We start from the raw sequence: 27,775 nt of genomic DNA, 5'->3' as shown, positions 1-27,775 counted from the left end.
TGACTTAAAAATAGGGTTCAGGAAATAATGTAATGCTTCCAAGTTCCTGTGGAGTATTTTTTACATTACAGTTGCATTTTCATACTATCTTAAAAGTTCTTCATGCCTATGTTGTGCAAAGACTGAGTCAACAAAAATTAATGTCTCTATAATACTGAAACAGAGGAACTGATAATTCACAAATATCAACTGCAAAATTTAACAGACTGGAGGAAAGCTTCTATGCTAGAAAGACTCAGTACGGTGGGTTCCCAGTACAGTGCTTGTGGGCTCAGTGGTGCCCTTTGAGGTTTATTTAGGTGCCTGCACACATTTTCACAATCAGTAAAAATCATTATTCCAACAAAAAATGCTGTAACTTCTGATTTTGAACTCAGAACAGCGACACTTCAAAATTATTTTCACGGGCTGTATACAACGGCTGCCAGAATGAGACCGAGTAGGGCTAACTGATGCAGTGATGGAGTGACGCTTACTATTCCCCTCCCAAATGACATATCCAGGAATTACCTTGATATTGGCTTGCTGCTTTTTCTTTTAAATTCGGATGTGCCCTTGGGCACGCAAACATTGGGAACCCCTGCTCTTAACTCATTTTAAGAAATTATGTTTTAAAGATAGATTTTAAATATAGAAGTAATTATCAATTCCTGTTAATTTTGTCTTCAATTCTTTGAGGTAGGAGTGAAAGAAATGTAATATCAGTATTTGCTTTCTTCACCACCTACGTCATTTTTTTCTTTTGTTGCATAAAAATGCTTTATTTGTAGACACAAATCTTGTATATCAGGTTTTTAGTTTAGACAGATTTTTTTTAAATTGCAAGTCATTAAGTATAGCCTTGCAAAGAGGAGTTTCATAGTAAGGTTACTGTTTGCATACCCAAGATACTTTATAAGCTTTACAATAATGTTGTAAATGTAGCAACTGATAAAACTACTGCAGGTTTTTTTTTGTCTAACTGCTGGATGTATTTTGTTGTTGTTTCAGGAAGAAAATGAAAATTTTCGCTGAGTCCCATAAAACTGTGTTTGTTGTAGATCATTGCCCCTATATGGCAGAATCTTGCAGACAACATGTCGAGTTTGACATGTTAGTGAAGAATCGGACCCAAGGAATTATACCTCTGGCTCCCATCTCAAAGTCATTATGGACCTGTTCAGTAGAATCATCTATGGAATACTGTAGAATAATGTATGATATATTTCCTTTCAAAAAACTGGTAAGTGCTTTTAGAAATACCAGTTATAGAGCCATATTATGATGGGATGTTTTCTCATTTTAATGTAAGCCATATAATATTTTTAAAGGTTTGGTCACAATAAAAACCAATACTGTTCAGTCATAAAAATTGGAAATTAAAAAAATCTAACTTTTTCACTATTTAAACTGTGGATTTTACTTTCTTATTTTATCTAGGAGAATAACAGTATTGGGTTTCACTGACAGTTATGGGCATTTTTATTTTCTGGATATTCTGCTTGACAGCTCAGAACTTTGGTTATAAGCAATATGTCGAAGTTTCCATGCAAACTGCAAATCTTGATCCCACCAAACCATTTTTTTTTTTTCAGAATCCTTAATAATCAGAATTTCCACAGCTGCTCCTCTACCCAGGACTTGTATTTAGCACATTCATTGTACCCAGCATGACCTCTCATCAATATTCCAGTGCATATAACATTAAATCCTATAACAGATCCATATAATTATCTTTTACAGAGTGGTTTTTTTTATTTTTAGATGAATGCACTTTGGCATTCCTGCTAATGAAAGGGGCTCAACACCTTTATATATGAAAGAGGTGTAGAATGCAATCTAGCATTATTACTTCAATACATTACAGTTAAAAATATAATTTTGAAACACAGTGTGGTCTTAGCTTGTTTATCTTACAATACAGTACTAAAGCAAAGCACAGTTAATAGAACATAGGTGAAAGATAGATGACAGAATGCACAATTCCTACACTTTTGCTTTTATATAGTAAACAACTTTTATTTCTTATGACACCTCTTCATTTCTGATAATCTTCTAGTTGTGTCAAAAAGGATGTTAGATTTAAACAGACTTAAATATTAGCACAAAGAAAATAGTTAATTAAAAATAAGCATACAGTTCTTTTATGTTAAAGCTTGAAAGATACTAGAAATAAGAGTTATTACATAAAATCAAGGCACTGATGTATCCAGTCTGGTATACAATCTGCAATAGTGAGCAATCCCATTTGATTTTTTTGGAGGGAAAATGCTTGATATTGTACCTAACTAACTCTGAATTATAAAATAGGGGAATTAATTTCTTATCTATTTTGTGGGTGTGTCTACACAAGATGCTACAAGTGCAGTAGATTCATTCCACTGTGCATGTCACACCAAAAGCAGTGCTAAGCACAGTAGAATAAGTCTACTGCCCATTGGCGTCACATAAAAGAAGTGTGCCAGCACTGCTGTGCAGTAATGCCAATCACTGAGAATTATTGCGCATTAATGCTCCGTAACGCATGTGTAGACGTACCCAGTGAGTAGCTCTTTTGTCTGCATTTGAGTAAAACTTCAGGTAATGTCCTGAAAATGTCAGTTGCTGTGGGAAAGACGTGAAATCAAAGCATATTCTGGTAGGGAGGTCAGTATTATTTGTCCAAATTGGTGATAGTTAGAATGCCAACTGAAGAGCACAGACCAACTGCAAATGCTTCCTCAGCCTGACAAAGGGTGTTTGTGCCCAAAAGCTTGCAAAGAAGATTTTTTTCCCAGCTATTTCAGTTGGGCTAATAAAAGGTATCAGATTTACCCAAAGAACTTCATCTGCCTATGTCCTTAGACCAACATGGCTACAACCTACACCCCAAAACTATTTCATCAAGCCCTTTTGAAACTTTTAACTGTTGTCATAAACTCATCTGACACGTCTGTGCTTACTGTGTTTAATTCTTTGTAGCTCTCTCTTGCTTAATTTAACAAAGTTGTCCTGTTGTTATGTAACAGAGAAATGGCGTTTTACCATTTTCACTAACCTCAGCCAGGCATTTAAACTTGCTCAATTCCTATGGTGGAGCTGCATGGTTTGCTTAATCAAGACATATATGATCAGCTAGTATCATAAATGACTTCTCTTGAAACTTTTTGCCTTCCCAGCAAATGTATGTAAAGTTGTCTGATCTGCCTTCAAATCCCACCAGTATACTTACCTCAATGACTTCCTTGTGACAGATTCCACAGGCTGATTCAATGTTGTATTTAATTAAACAACAGATGGTATATATTTCCTCAGTGATGATTCTTACTAATGAAAATGTAACTGAATTAGTAAGGAAGTTACCTCATAATATTTTTGTAATGGTAACTCAGGATTGAAATTGACTTCTTGTTTGTATTTTAACTTATGAAGTTAGCATTGCTACTGACTTTCTTAAAAAATTGACTTTGCATGATTTTTTTTTATACTCTGTCTTGTCATTCCACTGCTTCTGAATGCAAGATCTCTGGGGTGTACTCTGCTTACAATGTAGAGAAAATTGTAATTTATTGCAATAACCTGTTGATTTAATACAGTAGACATACATTTGACATAATAATGGTATACATTTGACATAAATGAAATGATGATGTCTGCTAATAAAGATTGACTGGAAAGACTAGGTGTTGGAAAAGTTGCCTTTTCAGATAGTCCTGATTATTGCATGAGGTAAGAGAATTCATTATGTTATCGTTGTCTTAGATTGTGTTTTGTAACTTTTTTAGGTGAATTTCATTGTAAGTGATTCTGGAGCTCATGTCTTAAATTCCTGGACACAAGAAGACCAAAACCTTCAGGAGGTATGACTAGTACTTGATACTCTGTTTTGTAGTTTGAATTAATGATCACATACAATTTTTTATTACAGCATAATACATGTTAATTTTGTCCGAGAAAGTGTTGGTCATTTTAGGAAGGATTTTAGTGGTGTTGTATCTTTCACAGAATAAGATTTTTTTGAGGACTGTTATTTTTCATCTTACTAGAATGGCAATAAAGACACCACCAGTTTGCATACATTTCACATGAAAGTTGCAAATCTATTCACCTGATCTTTTTTTTTTTTTTCTTAATACTGTTTATCATTTAAAAGTCACACACATATAACTGTAACAGATGGAAATAGATGAGTTGTAAGATTCATGTTGTAGCAAGCTCAAAAATCTCATAAGGAAGTTCAATAAAAAAACATGGAGGTTAAAAGAAGAAAATTTGACAAAATTATTAAAAGGTACTCAGTTTGAATTTTGATAAGTAAAAGACCTAAGGACTAGTGTTACCATCAAAAATAGCAATTTGTACATATTCTGGGTAAGAAAGGCACCTATATCGACACTTGGATCATAACCTGCATTCAGATAAGCCTCTCTCTTTCAGGCTGGTTGTATTGTTTAAAATGATAATGTGGAGAAGGAAGGTATTATAATGTTCAGATAAACTCTTTGAATTGCTACCAGCAAAACTACTTAAAATTATTGGTGTTAGCCCGTGAGGGTTTACATTTTGTTGGAAACCTTGAAAGGTCCAGAACCTTATAAGGTTTAAGCTTTGTCCAGGACTATAAAGAAAAAATACTTTCCTCTTTCTTATGTTAATACCAAAATCCTCTTGCCTTTCTCCTGTGGTCTTAAGACTTTTTGGACACTGCAGGCTAATTATGTTATTCCCAGTTACATAATGGGGAGGGGAACTGTTAATAGAGTAGTGAAAAGCTTCAGTGAAAATTGAAAATGGAACGTGAGGGTCTGATCCTTCAAGGTGCTGAACTAATGGTTTTAGTTGGAAATGATCATCTTAAACCCCTTGCAAGATTAGGCTCTTAAATATTGCAACATGACATAACCTATGTGTGTTTAATAGTACAAACTGTAATTTGCAGTGTTAATTTATATAAAGAAGAAAAAGGAAAAAAACAGTAAAAAGAAATACTCTATAAATATATGCCATACATCTAAATTTAACAATGCTATTGGAATCTTTAAATTTTGCTTTTATATTTGTTACGCTAATATTGTTTATTTGTAATTTTTTTTTTAATTGGATAAAGCTTGTAAATAACTTTAGACTTGACCTGGTTTGTCTGCTGAGCTAGCATGCTGTTTGCTTCTGATTTTGTTCAGAAACAAAACAGATTCCTTTTACAAAAACATACCTTTGGACAGAAACAGTACTGTCTGTTCAAAGGCAAAGATTTAAAAAAACTAGGAACCTGTAGTAGAAGATGGTAATAGAACCTGTCTTGCAGTAGGTACTGGCTTCTGTTTTAATTAATAAATAATGTATTTTTTGTGATCGTGCTGTCCAGAGAGTGTTGCCAACTAATATATCTACTACAAAAGAAAGCTCAGAGCTAAATATTTTTAGGAAGTTGGTTATGGGTCTGTAAAACCTGTCTCTCTGTGTCTTGTTTTTAAACCAGTTAATGGCAGCTCTAGCAGCTGTTGGACCACCTAATCCTCATGCAGACCCAGAATGCTGCAGCATACTTCATGGACTGGTTACAGCAGTAGAAGCACTCTGCAAAATTACAGAGTACCAACATGAAGCCCGAACTATGCTAATGGAGAATGCAGAGCGTGTTGGAAATAGAGGAAGAATAATCTGCATTACTAATGCCAAAAGGTTGGTATGGGCTAGAGGTGGGGCATTATTTCAGCTGGAGAGCCACTCGAACAAGTTTTGGTGAGCTGCACAGACCAAATTAATAGTGAAGATATTTTTTAAAAAGTAGATTAAAAAATCATTTGCTAAAAATAAAAGATCTCTTATAAAAAATTTCAGTTCTATTTAAAAAACTATTTGTTGGCCTGTTTTAATGTTTTTTTTGAGGCAGTTGTACAGTAGCTCAAAATTAGAGGTGCACCAACATTTTGGTGCCATATTGGATTGGCACCGATAAAAGGGAAATTAACATCATCAGCTATTGGCTTTTTTCAGCCAGCATAGCCAGTAATGTCACCGATAAATCTCATACACCTTCTTGCCGGGGGCTCCTGGATGTCCCATGTATGTGTGCAGGCATACGTGGCCAGGAATGCAGCCGGGCAGTGTGGAGAGCAGCAACCTGCAGTAAGTCTGTGGAAGAAAGGAGGTGAAAGGTCGCAGATTGAGGCTCCCACAGTAAGGGAGGGAGTGAGGCAGGGGTTGGAGCACTGCCTAGACAGGGCAGTGAATGGGGACTGGGGGTGGGAAGCAGGATGGAGCTGGGGGTGGCTTCCTGGTGCTGCGCAGGCCTCCAGGGAAGGCACCGGGGGGTGCATGTGCCCCCCAAGACTTGTGTTAAGGGTTAGGGCGGATGTGGGCTGCCTGCTATGGCCTCTCTGCCGTGCTGCCTTTGCCCCAGACCCATTCACTGCCCTGGCTGTGCAGCACCCCCAGCTCCTGCCCCACTCCCTCCCTCACTTTGAGGGCCTTGATCTGCCCCATGCCCCTTCCCTCCCCCATGCCCCTTCCCTTCCATAGGCTTGCCTACAGGGAAATACTCTCCACGCTGACCAGCTTCATTACTGTAAATCTGTAATTGGATTGATATTGGCCAATATGCCTGGTGAATAATCAGTTATTGGTATCAACCAAGAAAATCTTTATCAGTGCACCCCTACTCAAAATAAAGTCTTACTATGTATATTGAAAATTAGGTTAAAGAAAAACCAAAGAAACTCACTCAGTGGAGAGAACAAGCCTCTGATGTGCATTAACCAGAAAATCGAAGTCAAGCATCATCTCTGTTGCTTTGCTTTTTCTGCATTTGAGCAACCATCTCCTCAGTTTTCTTTGCTTTTTCTTCAGCTGACATGTTCTTATATTTGGATTCATACTTTCTCTCACAATGCCAATTCAAATTGTATTCTCTGAACACAGATGCACTTTCACAAATTAAGCATGTAGCTTTTCCACCCACATAGTTTAAAAAAAAATTAGAAATCTGTTCATTGTTGAATATTTGGCATTCAGTGTCTACCTTCTTTAATGAGCTCATTTTCAGCTCAGGCTCTGGGAAGGGCTGCTTCCACGCAGTGCCAGATTAGGCCGGAGCCATTGGGGTCTGAATGTGGCTCACCTGGGGCCTGCTGCATGGTGGTGCCAGCCAGGTGGGCAGGCAGGGCTGCTTCCACCCAACATCTGTGATATCAGCAGAGGCTGGAGCCAAAGCCACCACTTGCCTGTGGGGTGGATAGAATCATTGGCAGGCCGGATATGGCTGTATTTTGCCCACTCCTAATATTGTCATATGTGTTTAGGTTTGTAAATTACTCGTTTTAGAATTAAACCCATCGGATTCTAGTTTTTTCCTTTTCTAAATGCCACTTGGTATTCTTGCTTTGATGTATATAATGCCTTCAGTTGATCATTTTTGGGCCAATTCACCAATCCTCTCTTTCCTCACATAGTACTTCACTTGCAGAGGTCAACTAAACTTTAGCTGAAGTAGTCTAGTCAACTGTTTCTCAACTGGAGTAGGAAAGCATTGGTGGAAAGGTGTTCTTGAGAAGTGAGTTATTTAAAGCAGATGTGGGTGAGTTAGGAAGAGATGAACAGATGAAGAGTTGGTTATCTTCAGAAGAATAAAATCTGAGCTTTAACTTCTTGAGCTGTCTTCAAGCCCCACTCCTGTAACTTTTTGACGTCTGAAAGATTTTTAATGTATGCATTGTACAAGGAAAAAGAAGAGGTGTCTATGTTTGTATTAAGTAGAATTTTTATTGAATACTGCAAAACAGAATTCTACTGAAAAGTTTATTTGCTACTATATGAAGAGCAAAATTACTGCATTAGTGAAACAAACCCATCAAGAAAAGCTTTTCAAAATCCTCTTGACCAATGACTAATCTAGTGACCGATCAGCTACTATGTTTTTCCAGTGACAGCCATGTTCGGATGCTTGAAGAATGTGTCCAGGAAACGATTCATGAACATAACAAGCTTGCAGCTAATTCAGATCAGTGAGTATGAAGTTCACAAGCACTGTTTTTATCCTTCAGACTCTTGTTTTTATTTGCCTTTGTAGGAAGCGATGTACCTGTTTCACATAGATCTTATTGAAAACTTATTTTGATAAACAATTTGAATGCTGACTGGAAAAGATAGTCAGATGAGAAAGATAGTAAAATGTAACTCTAATCCAAGAATTTGAGTATTGACGTATTTACATGCATAATCATTCAGCACAAAACATGTTTCTTTAGATTGGTATCTCTTAAATAGGCAAGCTGTAAGAGAAGATAATTTAGTCTTGTCGTAGGGAACATCCCTAAATCAATAATGTATTTGGTGAGTTCCTGATGTTGATGGCGATTATTGTTTTCAGGGATGCATGCTGACGGCAGCACTAAATTCATTTTACATGGCTGTTACATTTAGACTGTAAAAGCTTAGGTGCTTAGAAATAGGTTTTTCGTTTTGCCTAATTTTCCTGTTGGAATTTTAGAGAGAAATTACTGATGAAAAAGTATGGGGTCACAATGTTAAATCACATTACACATCTCTCCCTTGGCTATTCAGCTTGTGTTATTTGGCTCGGGGACTGTGTATTACGCTGTACAGTGCAGAATAGAAGTAGTTTAGGTTCCCACTTCTTTTCTTTCCTCTAGGCACTTACATAATCCGTATAAATCATAATAATAAGAGATTCTAGCTCTCATCTATTTTTAATTTCAAACTTTACATTTTTACAATTTCACATGTATAGAAAAAATACAATAGACTCCAGAAAATTGGCTTTTAGTTTAAGTTCTGTGTTAGGGAAGTAAGGAGCAGTTATACACATACATTTGTCTGCTCCAACATGCCGGACATCCAGTGTGATTAATCAAGTCTGCTTGACACATGAGCTGACCTACTTTATGCTGCATTGCATGCATTTGTATAAATGGCAGCAGTGTGCTTTTGAACTAATACTCCTCCAATGTGTTAGTTCTAAAGCACACCACTGCCACTTTGTCAGCACTGACGTGCATTTTGTCATTTATACAAATGCACGTACCCTAGCTCTGGGTGCTTTTAAAAGTGCCCAGTGCTGTGGTGCAAGCACTTACAAACGCTCAAGGTGACTAAAGCAGGACACACAATGTATACAGTAAAAGGTTTGAATCATAAGACATGGATTCTTTTTCAGCTGCTATGTATGTTCGATGACCTCAGAAAAGTTGCACACAGCCCTGTGTTCTCTGTGGTACTGCAGCCATTGCGAGGCAAGGTTGTTCAACATTGTGTCTTAATTTTTATTTCCTGTTCTCTGACATACAATGGGTACTTCTTTATTTCATAGCTATTTGTTATATATTAGCAAAACATTTAGGAGCAGATCCTCAGTTGGTGTCAGTTACCATAGCTTTATGGACTTGGATTGAGCTGTAACAGTTTATGCCAGTGGTTCTCAACTATGGTGCTATGAATTTTTAATGTATACATTGTACAAGGAAAAAGAAGAGGTGTCTATGTTTGTATTAAGTAGAATTTTTATTGAATACTGCAAAACAAAATTCTACTGAAAAGTTTATTTGCTGCTATATGAAGAGCAAAATTACTGCATTAGTGAAACAAACCCATCAAGAAAAGCTTTTCAAAATCCTTTTGACCAATGACTAATCTAGTGACCTATCAGCTACTATGTTTTTCCAGTGACATGCTAATATTGTGTAGCATCCTTAAAAGGCTTTTGGGGGTACAAACAGCTATGCAATTCATAAAATAAACTCAGGCATTTCAGATTCTGATCTGTTCTGACCTTTCCGAGTTCTTTGTAATAGAAAAATTCCTCTATTGCTTTTCCATAGTCAAAAAAAGAGTAAAAGTTAAAACCTGGCATTTTCAGAGGTTTGCCTTTAGTCTAACAAGACTTGTGTCTAAAAAGGCTGAGAACTACTGATTTATGCTGATGATCGTGGAACAGTGGTGTTTTGTACCCCCAAAAGCCTCAGTTAGAAATACTGATGTTTCCTACTATAAATGATGTATTTTCTAAAGACATTAACATGCATCAAGTCCAGGCAAAAACGTAAGCAGAACATTTTATGTGCATCTCATGATTTTAGTTCTACCTTGATCAAGAGTTTGAACTAGTCTTGCACAATGTTGATCTAAATTCTGTAGTATACATCTTCAGCTATGTTACCAGCTTACTAACATGTGACTTCTTTTTTGGGGAAGTCTCATGCAAATCCAGAAGTGTGAATTGGTCTTAATCCACACTTACCCAGTTGGAGAAGATAGCCTTGTTTCAGATCGTCCTAAAAAAGAGGTAAGATGTTTCCAGTGCTTTAAAGGAAGGTCTCCAACATATTACTTATCATACAAGAATCTAGACAGATGGTACACCTGGATAACTTAACAATGTTTTGGCTATCTTTGAAGCTAAGATAAAGGAATCAGTGATATTAACCCCCCCTCCTGCCCCCCCAGTATCCTAAACATGTTGTTGTTATCATATAGTTTTATGATAATCCTACCCAGCTTTTGCAATCTCCATGACGCTAGGACCCCCCCCCCTTTTGTGTTTGCTTCCTACTTGATTTTGTGCTAATTCTTGACTGTGTGGTAGTTACCCGGTCTTTTGCAAACTGAACAATAAGTACTTTAAGGGCACCTTGAGAAAAAGTGTAATCCTGTTGTTGTGATTTCCTTTCTTTGAGAGGATCTAACGTTATAATGAAGAACAAGGCCTATGTGAAATATTATCTCTCTAGGCCCCCTTTTTTTGCAACATAAGCATATATTGCTGGCTACTAGAAGCCATACTAGATTAGTCGCTACAGAGTTTGTTGGCCTGTCTTGCTGTTAAATTTCATGAATTATTGTCACCATTTTTTTAAACATTTTAACTGTATGAATCTTTTACCACCAAACTTGAGCATAGCTCCTATTTCTGTTAAAGAAGCATTATTTTGAACATGGCAAATAAACTGCTTTGCATCCTTTTCCTGAAAGTTATTTATACCCAAATTCAAGACAACTTCTAATTTAAGGTGGCAGTGCCATAATTAGGTTCCAGACATGAAATGGTATACATTTGTTATAATTTTTAATTTGTAGAAAGGACAGTCATCTTAAATTTTGTCCCCCATCACCACTATGGCAGTGAAAGCAGAGATGGGGGCAGGCAGCCTGACTCCTACCCCTTGCTTCCCCTGCACCTTGCCCCCTCTTGCCACTTGGTCTCCTGCACCCTTTTGTGCCTGCCCTACCTGCTGCCTGTTGCTCCCCCTCCATGCTTGCTCCTGGTGCCTGTGCCCTTGGCTGCTTGCCCCTCTACCACCTGCCCCCCTGCTGCTGCTTAGGCAGCCATTTGCCCCTTTACTACCTGCCCCCAGGTCCTGAGCAGGCAAGGCTGGTTTTGACCCTACCCTGGGGCTAAGGCAGGGGTGGGCAAAATGTGGCCGGCGGGCCGCATTCGGCCTGCTAAGCCGTTCTATCTGGCCTGCAGGGCCCCTAAAAAATTTAGAAAATTAACATTTGTCTTCCCCTGGCTACCTGTCAAAGATGATAGGAGCCAGTGGCAATAGGACCCAGGGGAAGCCACATCAGGACCCCGCAACAGTGAGGTCTGCCTGGCCCTGCCCATCTCCCCCCTCCACACACACATACACTCTGCCTGTTAGAAGCCCCTTACCAGGCAGAGGCTTCTATCCTGGGACCATGGGGTTGTTCCTGTCTCCCTACACTGGAACAGGAAATTCAGGTAAGGGGTGGGGGACAGGCAGGGGAGAACTGCATGCTATCACCCCAGTCCTCCTGATGAGTCCTGCTGTTGTGGCCATACAGCCAGGAACCACGTGATTAGGAGCTGCCAGTGGGTAGGCAGGAAAGCAGTGGAAGCGAGCAGGTATGCGGGAGCACAGGGCCAGTGCTGGCGCCGCCCAGAGCAGCAGGGCGTGGGCTGGCAGGGGTCTGTGGAGCCAGGCTGGGCTGTGCCAACAAAGAGAGGGGAGCTGGCTTGCTTCCATAGAGCCCTTGCTGGCCAGGACCCTGCGCTCTTGCCATCCTGTTTTGGGCCCTGCTGGCGCTGTGTTCCCATATGCCCACTTGCTCCTACTCCCCCAACCCCAGCCCCACAGTACAGGTGGGGCCTAGCGCACATAGCACCAACCCCACGTGCCCTGCGCTCACCCATCTTGGGCTGATCTTTGGCAGTGTGGGACAAACTGCTACTCGGCATGGGGGAAAGCGGTCCCTCTCCCTCCATCTCCCCCATCTTCCTGGTGCAGCCGCTTGGAGCCCGCACAGAGCTATCCCGTATCTCCACCACATCACTGCTACCTCTGGGCTGCCCTATGTGACAGTGGTGGCAGTGCAGAGCAGACACAGGGCAGTCCTGTGTGGGCTCCAAGCGGTTGCACCAGGAAGCGCCGGCAGTGGGAGGGGCCACTTTTCTCCTGCGCTGAGCAGCAGTTTGTCCTGCACTGCTGCTGCTGAGCCTGGGCCCCATGCTGGCTCTTGGCTTGCCTGTTGGGGCTGAGCAGTAGGAGCTGGGCAGAAACTGCTGCTTGGCACAGTGGAAAGTGGCACCTCTTCCTTTTCACTGCTGGGCAGTTTTTGCTGTGGCCAGACGGTGCAGAGTGGGCAAGGGGCGTGCTGGGGCTGCACGCTGTTGGTGGTGATAGGGAGGCACTGCAGGGTGTTTGAGCTCTGGGCTGTTGTGGTGTGGGGGCAGATGTTGACTGGCTCGGGCGGCGGGGGGATGTGCAAGTCTCCTGTGCACAGTCCACATACCCTCAAACCCTTCTCGCAAATACCACAGCCGCACACACACACAGCTCCCCACAAACCCCACACCCACCCATACCCCCTGACATCCCTGCACACCCCACACACTATATAAGCATTTGAGCTATTATGCAATCACTTCTACATATACAGCACAAATGCACACAAATCAGGAAAAAAACTTTTTTTTTTATTAACTTAAAATATATTATTATTTTGGGTGTTTGATTCTTAGTGTATAGTTGGTTTCCCTCCCCTCCCCATTTTAAGATGGCAAACCTTCTTCCCCAAAGGAGTACTGGGCATGGGGAGGGATTTCTGGTGGCAGAGGCTAGGGGCAGGACTTCTTGTCTCAAGATGGTGACCAGGGGTGGGGCACCTGTCAAGGGGCGGGGCTACCCAAGCAGCCCTGGACAGCTTGCCAAAACTCAGTAAGTAGCCCTCTGCCCAAAATAATTGCCCATCCCTGGGCTAGGGCTAAAGGAGCTCTCTTGCTGTCTACCACGCTCCTCCGTTTCCCCCGCACTGTACAATTTCCCCTGCCCTCCTGCTGCCATGCACTCCCTTCTCTCCTATACAGTCCACCTTAAGTCACCCCAGCCAAGCAACAACAACAGCTGTGGCCCCCCTGGTACGGGGCAGGTAGCACCCCTGGGCCTGGGGTGGGGTCAGGGCTATAACTGCAGCTGCCAGCATCCCTTGCCATTGGTACTTGAATCTGAGACCAGGTTTTTCTTTGCGCCTCCATGTTGAATTGGGAGAAAAACCTTGTCTTAAATTTGCTTAAATACAATACTTATTCTTTGGAAACAGATGTATTGTAGGCAAATCCTTTTTTAGAATTTCATTCTGCTACCAGTAAATAAACATCATAGGAGTAAGTCTATATTAATATAGTACTTTTCCTCCTATAGAATAACACACTGGGCATGTTTACACGTTCGTTAATGTGCAGTAGTTACTGCGCATTTAGTTTAGTACTTGCTTAGTTTAGTATAGTTACTATGCAGTAGTGCCAGCGCATGGCTTTTTAGTGACACTTACTGCGCAGTAGACTAATGCTATTACACAGTAGCGTATTAACATTTTTTTTGCCTAGCACACTACTGTGCAGTGTTATTATGCTAGTGTGCATTAAGTGTCTTGCATAGACATGCATTTTTCTATATATGGTTAGGGATAGGGGTGCACCAATAGAAATTTTTGCGGCCAATACTGGTAGCCAATTTTTAAGGAGATGTACCAGCCAATATTGATCTGATTTCCAATACCCAGCCTGGCAGCGTGGAGGGCTGCCTGCAGCTGGTAAGTTTGGTGTGGGGGGAAGGAAGGGGGTGTGGAGGGGCAGATCAAGGCCCCCACTGTGAGGGGAGGTTTGGGGCTGGGGCAGGGGCTGGGGTAAGCACTGCCAGGGCAGGTAGGGGACAGTGCCATGCAACACCAACCTGAGCGAGGTCATGGGCAAATCAGCCCATGCGGGGCCCCTCCCCCACTCCGATCCCACATGCCTCTGACCTGAAGAAGCTGCTGCTACCAATCGGGGAGGGGTGTAGCGAGCAACTGGATGTAAAGGCAGCGGTGCAGAGTCTCTGCAGCTGCTCTGCCCAGCTCTGCGAGGGTTGGGGTGGTTGCCCCGATTTGTCCGCTCCCTAGGGACAGCCCTGGTGCCACGGCTTGTGCAGAAAGGGTGGGGAGCGGCTCCTGCCACTGTGCGCCACTTGTCAGAGAGCTACTGGTTCAGTGGCTAATTCGGCACTTGCTTGGCAACTCCCACTACTCCTCCAAGGAGGTCAGTGTGGGGTGTGTGCCTTCTGGTCTGCGCGGGGCAGGCTGGGGCTGAGGCTGCGCCAAGCTCTTCCTGGTGGGGCAAGGCTGCACTGGGAAGGGGTTACAATGAATTTGTGAGTGTAGTCCTGCCCCAGCCCACCCTGAAGACCTCAGTGCAGGTACAGCTACAGCCCCCCTCACCACAGGGGGCCTTGATCTGCCCCTCCACATCCCTGCCCCCCCCCCCACTTCCACAACACCAGAATTACCAGCTGGATACAGCTCTCCAAGCTGCCAACTGTGCTCCTCACTACCTGTGCTGCGCTGCGGCTGTGCACATGCAGAGGCCATTTATCAGCCAAATTATCGGCCTGATACAGCCAATTTCTGATATAGTAAATTTTCTTTATATCGGTGTCAATCTGATATTGGACTGATATATCAGTGCACCTCTAGTTAGGAAGCTAGTGACACTTTGGATATATTAAAAGATTCTGAGATGGATAGAGCAGACTCTTATTGTATCCTAAATTTTCTCTCTAAAATAGTTCTTAGGATATCATTACTTCAGAGGCACACATCAGTGTCACTAACGGAGGAAAATTAGACATGACTACCTCATAGTTCATTATATCAGTTCAGAAATACATCTATCTATCTATCTCAGAATATTTAAAAAAAATATTATCCCTGATCATAATAAAAAACATATATGAAATAACACTAGTCAGGTAGGTGCATTAAATGTTGCTTGGAAAACAAAGCTAGAGAGGACTTCAGGCTCTATGACAAAGCATTCACCAGACTGGGACTAGGACTAGGGACATCCTGGATTCCAGTCTTATGTGTGATACTGACTCCTGTTAACTGTGACCCTTCTAGCCAACAACTCATTGTGTTGAACACATTAAATTGACTGACTAAATTAAGATGGACTGAACTGTATATTGCAGTACCTCAGGTTACTTTATAAATATTTTTAATCTTTTTCTTTCTGAAGAAATATCATACACACCCAGTCTTATATTATGTTTGGTGCAACTCTTCTGTAGATTAAAGTTCTGAAAAACTGATCCACTTACACCATTCTTTCTGCATCTTTTTTTTTTTTTTTAAGCTTTCATCTGTCTTAACCAGTGAAGTGCATAGTGTCCGTGCTGGACGGCATCTTGCTACCAAACTGAATGTTTTAGTACAGCAACACTTTGATCTGGCTTCAACTACAATAACCAATATTCCTATGAAGGTAAGATTGTAGCTATAGCTTCATGTTAAGTAGCTACATCATCAACTTTTACTTTTTTTGGAAAATTTACTATTTATTTTAATAGTATTTTTATATTGTTTTTCTCTCCATATCATATTCTCTGTTTTTTTTTTTATTAGCCCACATTCAGTGTCTGTGACCAGGTTAGTAAATTTTTAAAAGGAGGATCACAGAACAAAATGTTGTATTGCTATATTGACAATTCATATTCAGCAATACAACTGTTATTTCTGTTCCGTTCGTTATTTTATATAACTATAATCTTGTTTGCCTCTGGTTATTTTTTTCTGTGATTCTTTTGTCTTTTTCTTGTTGTGTTCATTAGATATTCTTGAACCTTGTGCACTTCAGTGGCTAGGGAATCTTTTTCCTTTGTTTAATTTTCATGCCTACCCAACATAAAGGTGTCTGTAACTAACCAGAAGATAGTGGTTTTTAATTATAAATTGATGGAAGGCTTGAGGGTGGGTTTACAAGTGCAGCTAATAATGAAAGGTTTTAAATGCAGCTTTTTCTTTAGAAGCTACAGATGTTGCTAGTTGTTTACTTTTCTCTGAAATTAACTGATAGCCATCCCAGTGGCCATGAAGATAAATGCAGCTAAAAATCCTAAATGGCTTTTAATAAATAGGAGCCCCAGTTTAAATTGTATTTTGCTGCCAGACCTGAAGCACAGTAAGCCTGTTTATAAACAGATTGAAAGAATGCACAAAAAATGAAGTCCTAATATTTCTAGATAGTGCTTATACTCAAAAGTAAGAAAGAAAGAAAAGTACCAGTCTGTGGATTTCGTAGGTTAAAGAGGTGGTTTGGATGACCCTAGGGAAACTTTAACATGGATCACAGTGTAAATGTGATTTTATTTATTTATTTAGGTTTGCAAATACATTGTTTGTAATTTACTGACCTGTGTACTGCTAGTTAAGCCTCTTCATCCTGCCTTTGTGCTTTTTTTAGTACTAGAATATGTTGTGGGGGTTAAGTCAAATTGCAATTATTACTCTTCAGTTTTTTGGTAATCTGCTGTAGCTGTTTAAAGTTGCACTGTCCTTTGACAGAATAGTCATTTTTTAACTTTATATCTGCAATTCAAACTAAGATAGCTTTTATTCCTTAATTGCAAGAAGAACTATTGTAAGTGAATGCCTTTATTAGTTCAGGTTAAGAAAAAATTCTCAGATATGACAAATGACACTGCCAACTGCTTTTGTAATCAATGGATTTAATTACTGGCTTCTGCTTAGGAAGCTGAAACAGGTGTTTCAGTTTCTTTTACCTACAAGATACTAGAATCACACTCATACTCTCACACTTTGCTGTTACATTTTGCAAGAAAGAGGAAAGAAAAAACTATAATGCATGTCCCTGTCCTTTATCTATCTGTTTTGCAATGTGGATATTTATGGCATATTTATAAATTGGGGTATTGTAGTTTAAAAATATATAAAAACAGGGAACTACATCTTTAAATAGATGGATCAGAGAACAAATAATTTTGTCAGCATTATAATCTTTTATCCAGTGCACTTTGTAGCTTTATTTTCTATGGGAGTGAAAGAAAAAAATGAAGACTATCATTATTCAATAAATCTCTACTTAAAGCAATAAACAGGATTGTTTTTTCATTTCTTTTCCATGTAAAGGAAGAACAACATGCTAACACATCTGCCAATTATGATGTAGAGCTTCTCCATCACAAAGAAGCACACGTAGACTTTATAAAAAGTGGTAAGTAGGAAAAATCATATTGGAGAGGGTCTCTAATGAAAGTCATTAAAACTAAGTTAGGATCATATGAGAGCTTTAGATCATGGCTTTAAATTGATATAGACATTAAACTTTTACATTGAATTGGGCTAAAAAGTAGAAAAAAAGCAAGCTGCTTTATTAAAGTATTAGTTTTTTAAAGCTATTTGAGATGCAATGGAAAAATACTGACCTTTGAACATCAGCATAAATATGAATGTTTTAGGGAAGGAATCATGAAATAATGAAGAAAAAATAATAGAAGCATCAAACTAAGTTAGACATAGTACCTATGATGATATCATGTGCCTGTGGCCATACCAGAGGCTTTTTGAATTTGTTACTTGGGTGTAAGAATGCAGCTGCTGGGTTGAATGGGAACAGATTTTTAAACGAAAAGCAAGGTGTTTGTGAAGGTGGGAGAATTTCTGAGGTCATTCATAGATAAGTGCTTGTCGTTTGTCCAAAGCATGTCTGGCAGAAACTAAGCGGTGTCAAAAAGAAAGAGGATCTAATAAGACAGGTGAGAACAAAGAGTTCTTCCTTTTGTCTAGTTGGGTGGGCTGTTTACTGTACAGTGTCTGAACAGTTTCATAGTCTAAAACTTTTTAAGAATTGACAAAAGTGACTTTTTAAGAAATAGATAACCAGTTACATATGTTAAAAGCTCAATGGTGATTTTTCTATATATACCAGTAACTATACTGCATGTGAAAGAGAAACTGTTTAAAATAAATAACCGGTAACACAGGAAACAATAACTGTCAATTTCTGTACTGTTTGCTTCTATCCTGGTAAACTCATGGGCTTATAGGCACAATCAAATGTTTTATCTTTTTTAGATGGCAATAAGTATATGTTAATCTTAAAATCAACAGACCCATTCTATACATATTTTTTTGTTGAGAGAAATTTGTTTAATAATTATTTGCCATCTTAGATTTCCTATTGTACTTGAAGAACTTATCAATCTATTTCCTGATAGGATTGTATGGGTTGAATTGTAATGTACTGCTTACAGAGAACCTGTTAATTTAGGTTTAAACGATATAGAAATAAGTTTTATACAAGACCTGCTTTGTTCAACAGTGGTTTTAAAAAATTGTTAATACAAATTAGTGTGCTTGCTTGAAGTACCATATTTTCTTGCATGCAACATCACTCCCCCAACAACTCAAAACCTGTTGCTAGAGGTCGCAGTGTGCATTATATGCAAGTAATGTATTCAGAGTAGGTTCTGCCATTTACCTGCCTTTGTAGGAGGTGACTTACTATAGTCTAATAGAGCCCTTAGTTTTTACCAAAAAGTTTCCCTGGATGCCTGAATCTTGATAACTCTTGTCCTTATGTCTTAGTGGGATTCACAAACTAGACACCTCTCTGCCTGAGTCTCCTAACATGCTAATACCTCTGAATTCAATACAGAACATGGCTATTAGTCACTTTTGTTAAAAATCATGTCTGGAGGAGGAGGATATGGTAGTAGTAATGTCCACCTTTATGCAGTAGCCTACGAGTCAGAGCACTTACACAGAACGTCTGATATCTGTAGACACTACTCAGCCTTAAGGATTTAAGTTTTCATTTCTCGCATCCTTGAAAAGTGGCAAGGCTAGCCGGGAGCTGTCTTCATCTCCTTCTGAAGCAAAATCTATAAGGCCAGGTAAATCAAGGGAGAAGGACTGATCTTGAATCTGTAGCATAGTAGTGGTGGTGCTGCTGGAGTCCCTATTTTCAGGACTGCTTAATGCATTTATCCAGTGTCCCAGTGTTGGGAGAAATCCTGACTAGCATCCTGATTCTCCCAACCCCAGAGAGCCTCTTAATTCAAAGGCTCTGAATTTATGTTCCATTAATTACTTTCTGCACACTGACACCCCAGTGTTACATTTTGCCTGGTAGTCAAGGCACTCTCCTGGGAAAATAAGGTGTGGATTATGAGGGGGCCAAGGACCTATGGTTCCTTCTTCCTGAGTGAGTGCTGTAACCTTGAGGGTTATTATATAAAAGGTGGCTGCCACTGATTTCCACTTTTGCCCACACCTGTGACTGTGGTTAGGAGAAAAGTGTGAGCCAGATATCTGTGTCTAGAGTAGGGGTGGGCAAAGTCCAGACCACAGGCTGGATCGGGCCTGCAGTGGACTCCATTTTCCCAGCAGCCCCTGCCTGCACTGTTCCAGCCAGGGTCCTTAGAGACCCCAGGAGAGGCAGGGTTGCAATGGCCTGTGCTCCCAGGGTCTTCATGGAGACCAGCCCAAGCGACACTGGCAGGGTGAATGGCTGAGCAGGGAGTTGCTTTGGGGCTAGGGATGGGATTCTGTGGCAGTGACAGGACTGGGGCAAGAGCCATGATCCGATGCCCACACCTGTAATGAATGCGGGTTTTGCGGGCAGGGGCATGCAGGTAGTAGATCATGGTTTTGCCCCATCTCGAGCCTTGTGTTGTCACTACTGCAAGATCCTGGCCCCAGAACAGCTCCTCGCCCATCTGCTTGCCCTGCCAGCACCACTTGGGCTGTCTCCATGGAGACCCTCGGAGAACAAAGCTATCACAGCCCTGCTGCTCTTGGAGTCTGCATGGAGACTAGCCAGAGCAGCGCAGGCAGGCGCTACTGGGAAAGGAGTCTAGCCACTTGCCGCGTCCACCATTTTTCCCACCCTGGTCTAGAGAGACAGTTAAAGTCCAGGAAGGGGTGTTGGACTGTGAATTCCAATCTCACATATTCACCTAATTCTAGATCATAGGGAGGTGCCCAGATCTAAAATAAAGATGGTATTTCCCCCACACACCTTTTTTGAGTGAATCTTTTGGCTACTTCAGCTCAGTATGCTGCCTATTGTGAATCTCCTTCTTAGATGCTTAGTATTCTGTGTTGTATATAAGGAGCTTAGATGCTGAATTTGGTGTCATGAATTTCAATTCAGAACTTGGGTGCCTAAATGTTGTGTAGCAGTTCTAAGCATCGCTATGCACGGCACAGTCCCTATTTGGATTTGGCATTTAGTGTTTTTGAAAAATTATCCAAGAGCTATTGTAAAGTTTGTTGTTGGAAGTCTTAGGACAGACAGCTCTGCATCCTGTCCTGTTCTTCAGAATGTTTGTCAGTGCAACAAGGAACTGGCTGTTTCTTGGTTAGTAAAGTTGCTCACATTTTCCAGGATCCTTTCTAAGGATCAGGATTTCAGGAATTCAGGATTTATTCCTTTATCTTGGCATCCTTCAAGAAGCCTTTTGCTACTTGGACATAATTCAATTGTGTGGTTCAGTGGGGGCCAACCTTTTTGGCAGGGATGCCACAAATTAAACCCACACCCTCCCTAAATGCCATTCTAATCCCCTTCCCCACTTAATCTGCTGCTTTGCTTTTTGTTCCTTGCCCTGTATTCCCTGTCCAATCTACTGCTTTGTTTTCTGTTCCATGACCTGCACTCTCTGCCCAACCTGTTGCTCTGTTTTCTGCTCCCTGCCTTATCTGCTACTGTGCAGCTTGCCCCCTTCCTGACTTGCTGTGTGCCACACACACACAGGCTGCCTAGGCCAGTGCCACAGGTTGGTCACCCTTGGCATAGTTTACCATATAGATCATTTGACAGGTTATAATCCAATGTAATTTATAGTAGGTGTTATTTATCATATATCAGGATTTTAGTGTTTGGATTAATATGACGCTGGGAGCCTACTGCTTTACTTGCAGATGCATCTAAAATTTTTAGAACCAGATGAATCTAATTAACATACAAAAAATCACCTCTTTGATGTATCAATGGGTATGGTAGATAACATTTCATAAAAAATGTTCTGCTATAGATTTTTTTTTTGTTTGTTTGATTTCTTAGTTTGTCTTTGCTTCATACAGTTCGGCACAATTCTGAAGGCTGTTTAGTTTGGATAGTTTTGCCAGATGGAATGGTTAAGAAACAGGGTGCAAAGCTGTCCAAGTTCTAACTTTTAAATGATCTGTAAAATATTGAATGTACAGATATTGCATGGACAAATATGAGTTTTACCTAAAATAGCTATCTAAAGTAGTGAAGAAGAATAATCTACCATCTTAAAAAATAGTGAAAAATACAAATAAAATACTCCCCTCCCTAAATTTGGAATTTTGTGGGTGAAGGATGGGTGATTTTTTGTTTGTTTGTTTGTTTTTTAAGTTGGAAATTGTACACTGGCATGGGCTAATGTAAGGGTTACTCCCCCAAATTGCCTTCTAAAATTACTGTGCTCCAGATTTTAGGGAATAAGTGATTAAAAGCTGAGGGAGGAGAGAGATGCTAGGATGTACCATAATGCTTTTGGACTGGTCTGCTCTTGTATAACCCAGGTAGTATCTTTGTCTTCCCAACTTAAATAATAAAGTAACAGAATTCCTTTTCCTCTTCTTTTCTCCTCTACCCCCTTTTCTTTCTAGCTGTTACTTGCTCAGTAACATGCAGGGGTGTTTTTGTTTCTTTGCTTGCTTGTTTACTCTTTGTCTCTTCACATGAATCCATGGATTTTTCTGTGTAAAATTTAAGTGGGGTATATGCATACTTATTGGCAGGATTTTTGGAAGAAATATTTTCTGATGACGCTTGGTAAATACTTTCCTGCCTGAGTGCCCTCCCCTGCAGGTTCTTTTTGCAGTCTGAAGATGTATATTCTTACATCCTTTAACTGCTGTGCTTAGAAGTGTAACTCCCTGAAAATCACTGCTCTTTTTTTCTTTCTTGTAGTAGTGCTCAGTGTATTTATCTTTTTCCTCTTCTTTTTTGCATGTTTTTCACATGCCTCCATTTGCATCTAAAATTTCCAAGGCGTGCTACTCATTTAATAGCCAGAGAATATAATTTATCAACCAAAAACTGATATGAAGGAGTAATATTTCCATAGTCAATATTAACCAGTCCAAGTAAACCAAGTTTGTCTTCTTCCTTCTTTCCTAGCTGCTGAGAGGTTTGAGGTGCCAACAAACTTGGGTCCCTCAGTCCAGTAGATTTCTACCCTTTGGCTAAAAGAAGTCAAGTATATGATAAATGTGAAGCCCCTAAAAACCCTCTGATTCCTGGAGGGATCATTCTCTTCCCATACCACCCCAAATAATTTTTTCTCCTGCAAGGGTAGGCAAGGATAGATTAGTACTCTAGCTATTAATTTAACCTGTTTCATGTCTGTCTGTCTACCTGGACTTTCTTGTCCCCTTTCCAGCCATGTGCCAAATGAAACTCACTGGGGTTCTGAATATCTTTAGTAAAAGTTGTAAATAGTCTATTCATCAAAGTGCACCAAAATGAAGCTGTAACTCTCAGTAGCAGTATAGACTTTGCAGACAAAGACGATAGTATTTCCTCTAGGTTGCATTTGGAATATTTTCTCTGCAACCATAAAAGCTTGGATACTGCAGAAGTTAATTTCCCTTTACTGGAAAAATATTAGACAAGTTTACATGAGCAGGTGGCTTATTCAAATTCTGTCTATGGTAATACAGTAAAATCTCTGCTATTTGGCATTTAACTAACTGGAGTTTCTGGCCAGCTGGCCAGACACTGGGGGTGGGGAGAGGGCCAGGGGAAGGCTAGCACCCAGTGGCAGCTGCCACCATCCACCACCCTGCACTGCCGCTGCTCTGGGGAGGAGGGGAGTGGGCCTGGACCCCAAGCAGAAGGAGGGAAGGGGGGAGTGGGCCTGGATGGGTTGGGGCCCGCTTCCCTCCTCCCGTCATTTTTGACAGATAATTGGCTAGTTTTCACATAACTGGCAATCAATCCCCTTACCCCGGGGATGCTGAATAACAGAGATTTGACTGTGTATTATAAAGGGGAGACTTAGCAGCAGGTCCCATTTAAATTTCACTGACTCTGCTGACCATTATTCTCATTCTTTAAATCTTCATGCAAAATTCACAGAGGAAGTATGGTTTTTAGGAAGTGCAGACTAGCCCAAAGCATTAATTAGTGAGAAGTTGCTGTGATTCAGTGCTTATGAAGCATTGATATGCCTCTCTATTTTATAGCCTTCCTGTGGTTTGCTGCTGCCTGTCAGATTTAGCAACATATCTTAGCACATGTGGCCAGTAAAACATGTGAAGAGGTATTCATATTGGACTTAATAAGATAACAAATTGAATTGTGAGACCATTTTTGTCCAAAAGGAAAAAGAGGAAATCAAAATGTCAAATGTGCTCTATTAGAAGTGTTTTTAATTATAATTTTCATATGTGTTGTTTAAAATAAATTTAAAATAATAATAATAATGGTAGTTCAGGATTTTTGCGTGAAAGATCTTCCCTTTCCTTTGAGTGTCTGAGTGAGATTTTTAAAGCAAGCTGTTTCTCTTCATAAATAGATAATCATTGCAAATGAGGCTTTTTGGCTACCATCTTAAATAATATAATGCCTTCATAAGGCACAAGTTTTCATGACCTTCCATATAGCTGTTATGCTGTACAAGTTGAATATGTCTGCTTTCTCCCTGCAGTGAGGGGTTTTGAGTTTTGTTAAACTTCTGTGTTGAATAATAGTTTTTGTTATGTTCAAATTTCTGAAAAGAGCCTATTTTTAATTCTCATTCAGTCTAGAGTGGGGATTTTACAGTACCACCATATGCTTACTCTAAAGGTTACAGTTAGATTTTTATTTTATTTTATTGTTTGCATTCTAAAGTAATAAAAAAAATGAACACTGGTGATTTGATTTATTTTCTCTAACTTGATGTTACAGGTGATAATCACATAGGTGGTAATAGCAGAGAGGGCACATTTAAAGAAACAGTAACATTAAAGTGGTGTACACCCCGAACAAACAGTGTTGGTAGGTAATGTACTTTCTGTAAGCATTTGAGAGAAACTCCCATGTACCTAGGGGTTTTCCAGGGCTACCCAGACATAAGAAATGCCAGATGATTGTACTGCTGTTCCCTTTCCTTTCTGCTTCCTGCACCCACTGACTACAATATACTGCTAGCCAAGAGACCTCCAAAGAAACTGCAGACTGCATTTCATCGTGATTTGGCCAACAGTCGGTATTTTGTCGCATTGAATGTCCCTGACCTGGCTAGTGTGTAATTTATTTACACAGAAGGGGGAAAACCAGGATTTCCTCCCCCCCTTCTCCAATGGGTTGTATTTTTAGTACAGCAGAAAGGCTAGATGTTCAATCATTTTCTATTTCCTTCTCCATTATTCTTCTATGGTTTACTTTATCAGTACTAGAATATTATAATATTCTACCTGGCTCTGTAACTCTGAGATCCTGTGTATCTTTTTTTTTTTCTTCCTACCCCCCTCAAAAGCAACAACAAAAAACCCCCTTAAAACAAATTTCTGCAGCCAATGCAGATGATTCTGCAGGCCTACAGTCATTTAAGACCTTAGAATATGGTGGGCAAGACAGTAGCTTATGTCTGCATCCTCCCCTCTCCTCCATACTGTTTAGTCTATTCTTTTCAATCTTTTGGATCCACACTAAAAATATTCTTGCCTGTTTATTTTTCAGAATTACATTATTGCACTGGAGCATACAGAATTTCCCCTGTAGATGTAAATAGCCGACCATCGTCCTGCCTTACTAACTTTCTTCTTAATGGTAAATTGTTTTCTTGGCTAAACATTTTAAAGTTTAGCTATTGATGTTACTGATAGAACAGTTATTATTTAAAAATTTGTGCAGCAACTGCACTGTATACTTGCAGTGTTAAAAATTTATATATGCAGTGGTTATTATAGGGTCACATACCACCTGTTCTATGTAAAACCAATAATAAATGCAGTAAAAGACAAGCACCATGGTAATTTTACTGATAAGTGTGCCTAAATACAAATAGAATATGACATGCATATTAGACCTGTGTGAAGCGGCTAGTATTTGCTTTGGATTCAGATTTGGCTGCCACCAAATTGGCCGTATTGCTGAATCAGACTGGCTCTACCCCCCACCCACTCTTCCAGCCCTGTCAATGACTGCCCCACCCAGCCCTAGCTTCCTGGCTCTTTAATAAAAACAAAAAACCAGCACACACCAGCTGCTGCCAGGTAGGGGAGCGATCCCCACTGCCCCATGGTGCATGGGGGGGCTCTGTCACAAGCCCACATTCCCTGCCTGCTCTCCCAGCCCCAGAGTCCCAGCTCTTTAAAAAAAAGCCTGGCATTTACTAGCTGGGGGGTGATCCCTGCCGCATCCCACTGCCCATGCTGTGTGGGGGGCTCTACCACAAGCCCTGACAGCCACTGCAGCAGCTGGTGAATGCAGGGCTTTTTTTTAAAGATGCTGGAGCTAGGCGGGGCAGCCGTGGGGGATGGGGCCTGGTGGGGGTCCCCCATGGTCCACTTTCCCCTTCTGCAGCTCCCCTGCCCCCTACTTAACAGCACGGCGCTTCGTGTGGCATCGAGCAGGGACTCACCAAATCTTTTCTGAATCAATGCAGACCTTTTTATTGGTCTCCTGATTTGATTTGGTTTTGGAGTTTGGGCTGTCAAATCGGGCTGAATCTCCTCTCAATCAAATCACCACCCGAAACTTCGCATAGCCCTAATGTGTCTCCCTTGAAAAATGGAAGAAATAGGAAGCAGAAGAAAAGGAAAAGAGTTGTATCGTGATAAGTTATCACATTTTAACATCAATAAACCAGAAATAGTGAGTATGCGTTACTAGCTAGATTTTGAAAAACTGTGTTTTCTCATCAGAAAATAAGATGATAGGTTTTCTTGTCCTCATAAACAGCTTACAAGTAGTAAGCGTGTTAGTGCAAAATATGAATACATTTCTAATGAATTAGTATAGGATGGAGAGTTTGCTATCTGTTCTTACTTCCTCTGCCAACTCTCCTTCAAGAGACTAAAAACCTCTTTCTCCTTATTAATGCTGTAACTTATTTTTCAAGTATAAATTGCATCCAGTTCTGAGTAGGAGTAATAATATATAAGATTGTCAGCCTTCAGTAAAAATGGGTTAATCCTGGACTTTACAGTTGATCTAAGTAGCAGGTCATGGGTTTCTGACTTCTGTTTTTGTATACTGGAATGGCTTTTTGCTTGAATGAAATTGGCTGATTCCAGTGTAATTTGGTATGCCCAGGATTAGTTTAAACAGGCAGTTTATCAGTTAAACAGCTTCAGACTCCTGCCATAAATCATGTTGCCTGAAGTGGTAGGCATTTTAAATGTTGAAAGTAAATCCAAACTGTAGGCCTCTGCAGAATATGAATACATGTGCAAAATGTTAATTGTTTTGCCACTTCTCTTGCAAATAGCTTGCACAGTTATTTTAATGACAAGTGTTAGGTTATGTATTCTTGAAAATGTACTTAGAAGTACATTTTTTAAAAATGGAAGGTTTTTTTCCCCTACAGTTTTTCAAACGGGGGGTTGTGGAGAGGAAGAGCAAATAGATGTTTAAAAATATAATTCATACCTATTTTAATGTAATTAGCGTTGTCTGGTTTTTCTGACAACTGAGCCTACTGACTTGTTTTCAGTATTTGGAATTGAAAGTAACCAAAATATATTTCAAGAAAATAAGCTCTGTGACTCCCTGTTTTTTGTTTTCTTGTAACAAACAATACTCTTTAGAGGATAGAATTTTTCATTCCTAACTTAATTTTAGGGAACTTAAATAAAGCTATTTTTAATACCTCTACATTTGAAAATTATGCCCCCTTAAAAGAAAAAAGGATGCTTTTACGTTTAAATAATTAACACAGGGTAGCTACTTAAAATTGCCATGGGCTTGGTCTTCAGTGAGACGGTGTGTCGTGTTTAGGTTGCAGTTTGGTTTACAAAGATAAAACATAAGCTGTTGAAAACTGTAAGTTGATTATATACATTCTCATTCCTTTTTACAAATGTATCTTCCTAAAACCTAAATGTTATAAATATACAAAAAGAAATAAAAGTATTTGGTTGAAATCCTATCTATATCAAAATACAAAAACAGCATTAAGTTTCATAATAGCTCATTTAAAGGCAGGAATTAAAATCAAATAGGAAAGAGTTGTAGAACTCCTAATTCCAGTTTAGTAATATAGCTGTAGGTTAGTTTAACAGTTAGGGTTCACTGGGCAAGGTAAAATCATATATAAGTTGCAATTCATAATTAACTAAAATGATCTCAATTTTAATAGGTCGTTCTGTTTTGTTGGAACAGCCACGGAAATCAGGCTCTAAAGTAATTAGCCATATGCTTAGTAGCCATGGAGGAGAAATATTTTTGCACGTATTAAGCAGCTCTCGATCAATTTTAGAAGATCCCCCATCAATTAGTGAAGGATGTGGTGGTAGAGTTACAGACTACAGGATTACA

At 40.0% G+C, this 27,775-nt stretch overlaps 1 protein-coding gene across 2 annotated transcripts in view; it reads left to right on the top strand.

Annotated features, from left to right (window-relative positions):
- INTS13 (integrator complex subunit 13) overlaps positions 1–27,775 on the top strand; it is a 38,184-nt gene that overhangs the window by 1,867 nt on the left and 8,542 nt on the right. Inside the window, exons 2-12 of one of the 2 annotated variants that reach the window (XM_090043686.1) lie at positions 991–1,222; positions 3,744–3,818; positions 5,438–5,640; positions 7,881–7,961; positions 10,168–10,258; positions 15,605–15,733; positions 17,398–17,482; positions 17,970–18,023; positions 24,200–24,289; positions 24,974–25,063; positions 27,597–27,775. In XM_090043686.1, coding sequence (XP_089899812.1) covers positions 998–1,222; positions 3,744–3,818; positions 5,438–5,640; positions 7,881–7,961; positions 10,168–10,258; positions 15,605–15,733; positions 17,398–17,482; positions 17,970–18,023; positions 24,200–24,289; positions 24,974–25,063; positions 27,597–27,775 — 1,302 coding nt within the window. In that variant the 5' untranslated portion in view covers positions 991–997. The remainder of the gene's footprint in view (positions 1–990; positions 1,223–3,743; positions 3,819–5,437; positions 5,641–7,880; positions 7,962–10,167; positions 10,259–15,604; positions 15,734–17,397; positions 17,483–17,969; positions 18,024–24,199; positions 24,290–24,973; positions 25,064–27,596) is intronic. The other variant, XM_090043687.1, reaches the window with a different exon arrangement.

The sequence above is a fragment of the Crocodylus siamensis genome, chromosome 4 (assembly GCF_052110815.1).
Source record: "Crocodylus siamensis isolate JL-2025a chromosome 4, ASM5211081v1, whole genome shotgun sequence".
In the NCBI taxonomy this organism is placed as follows: Eukaryota; Metazoa; Chordata; order Crocodylia; family Crocodylidae; genus Crocodylus; species Crocodylus siamensis.
Note: the sequence above shows the minus strand (reverse complement) of the source record. Positions and strands in the feature narration are given on the sequence as shown.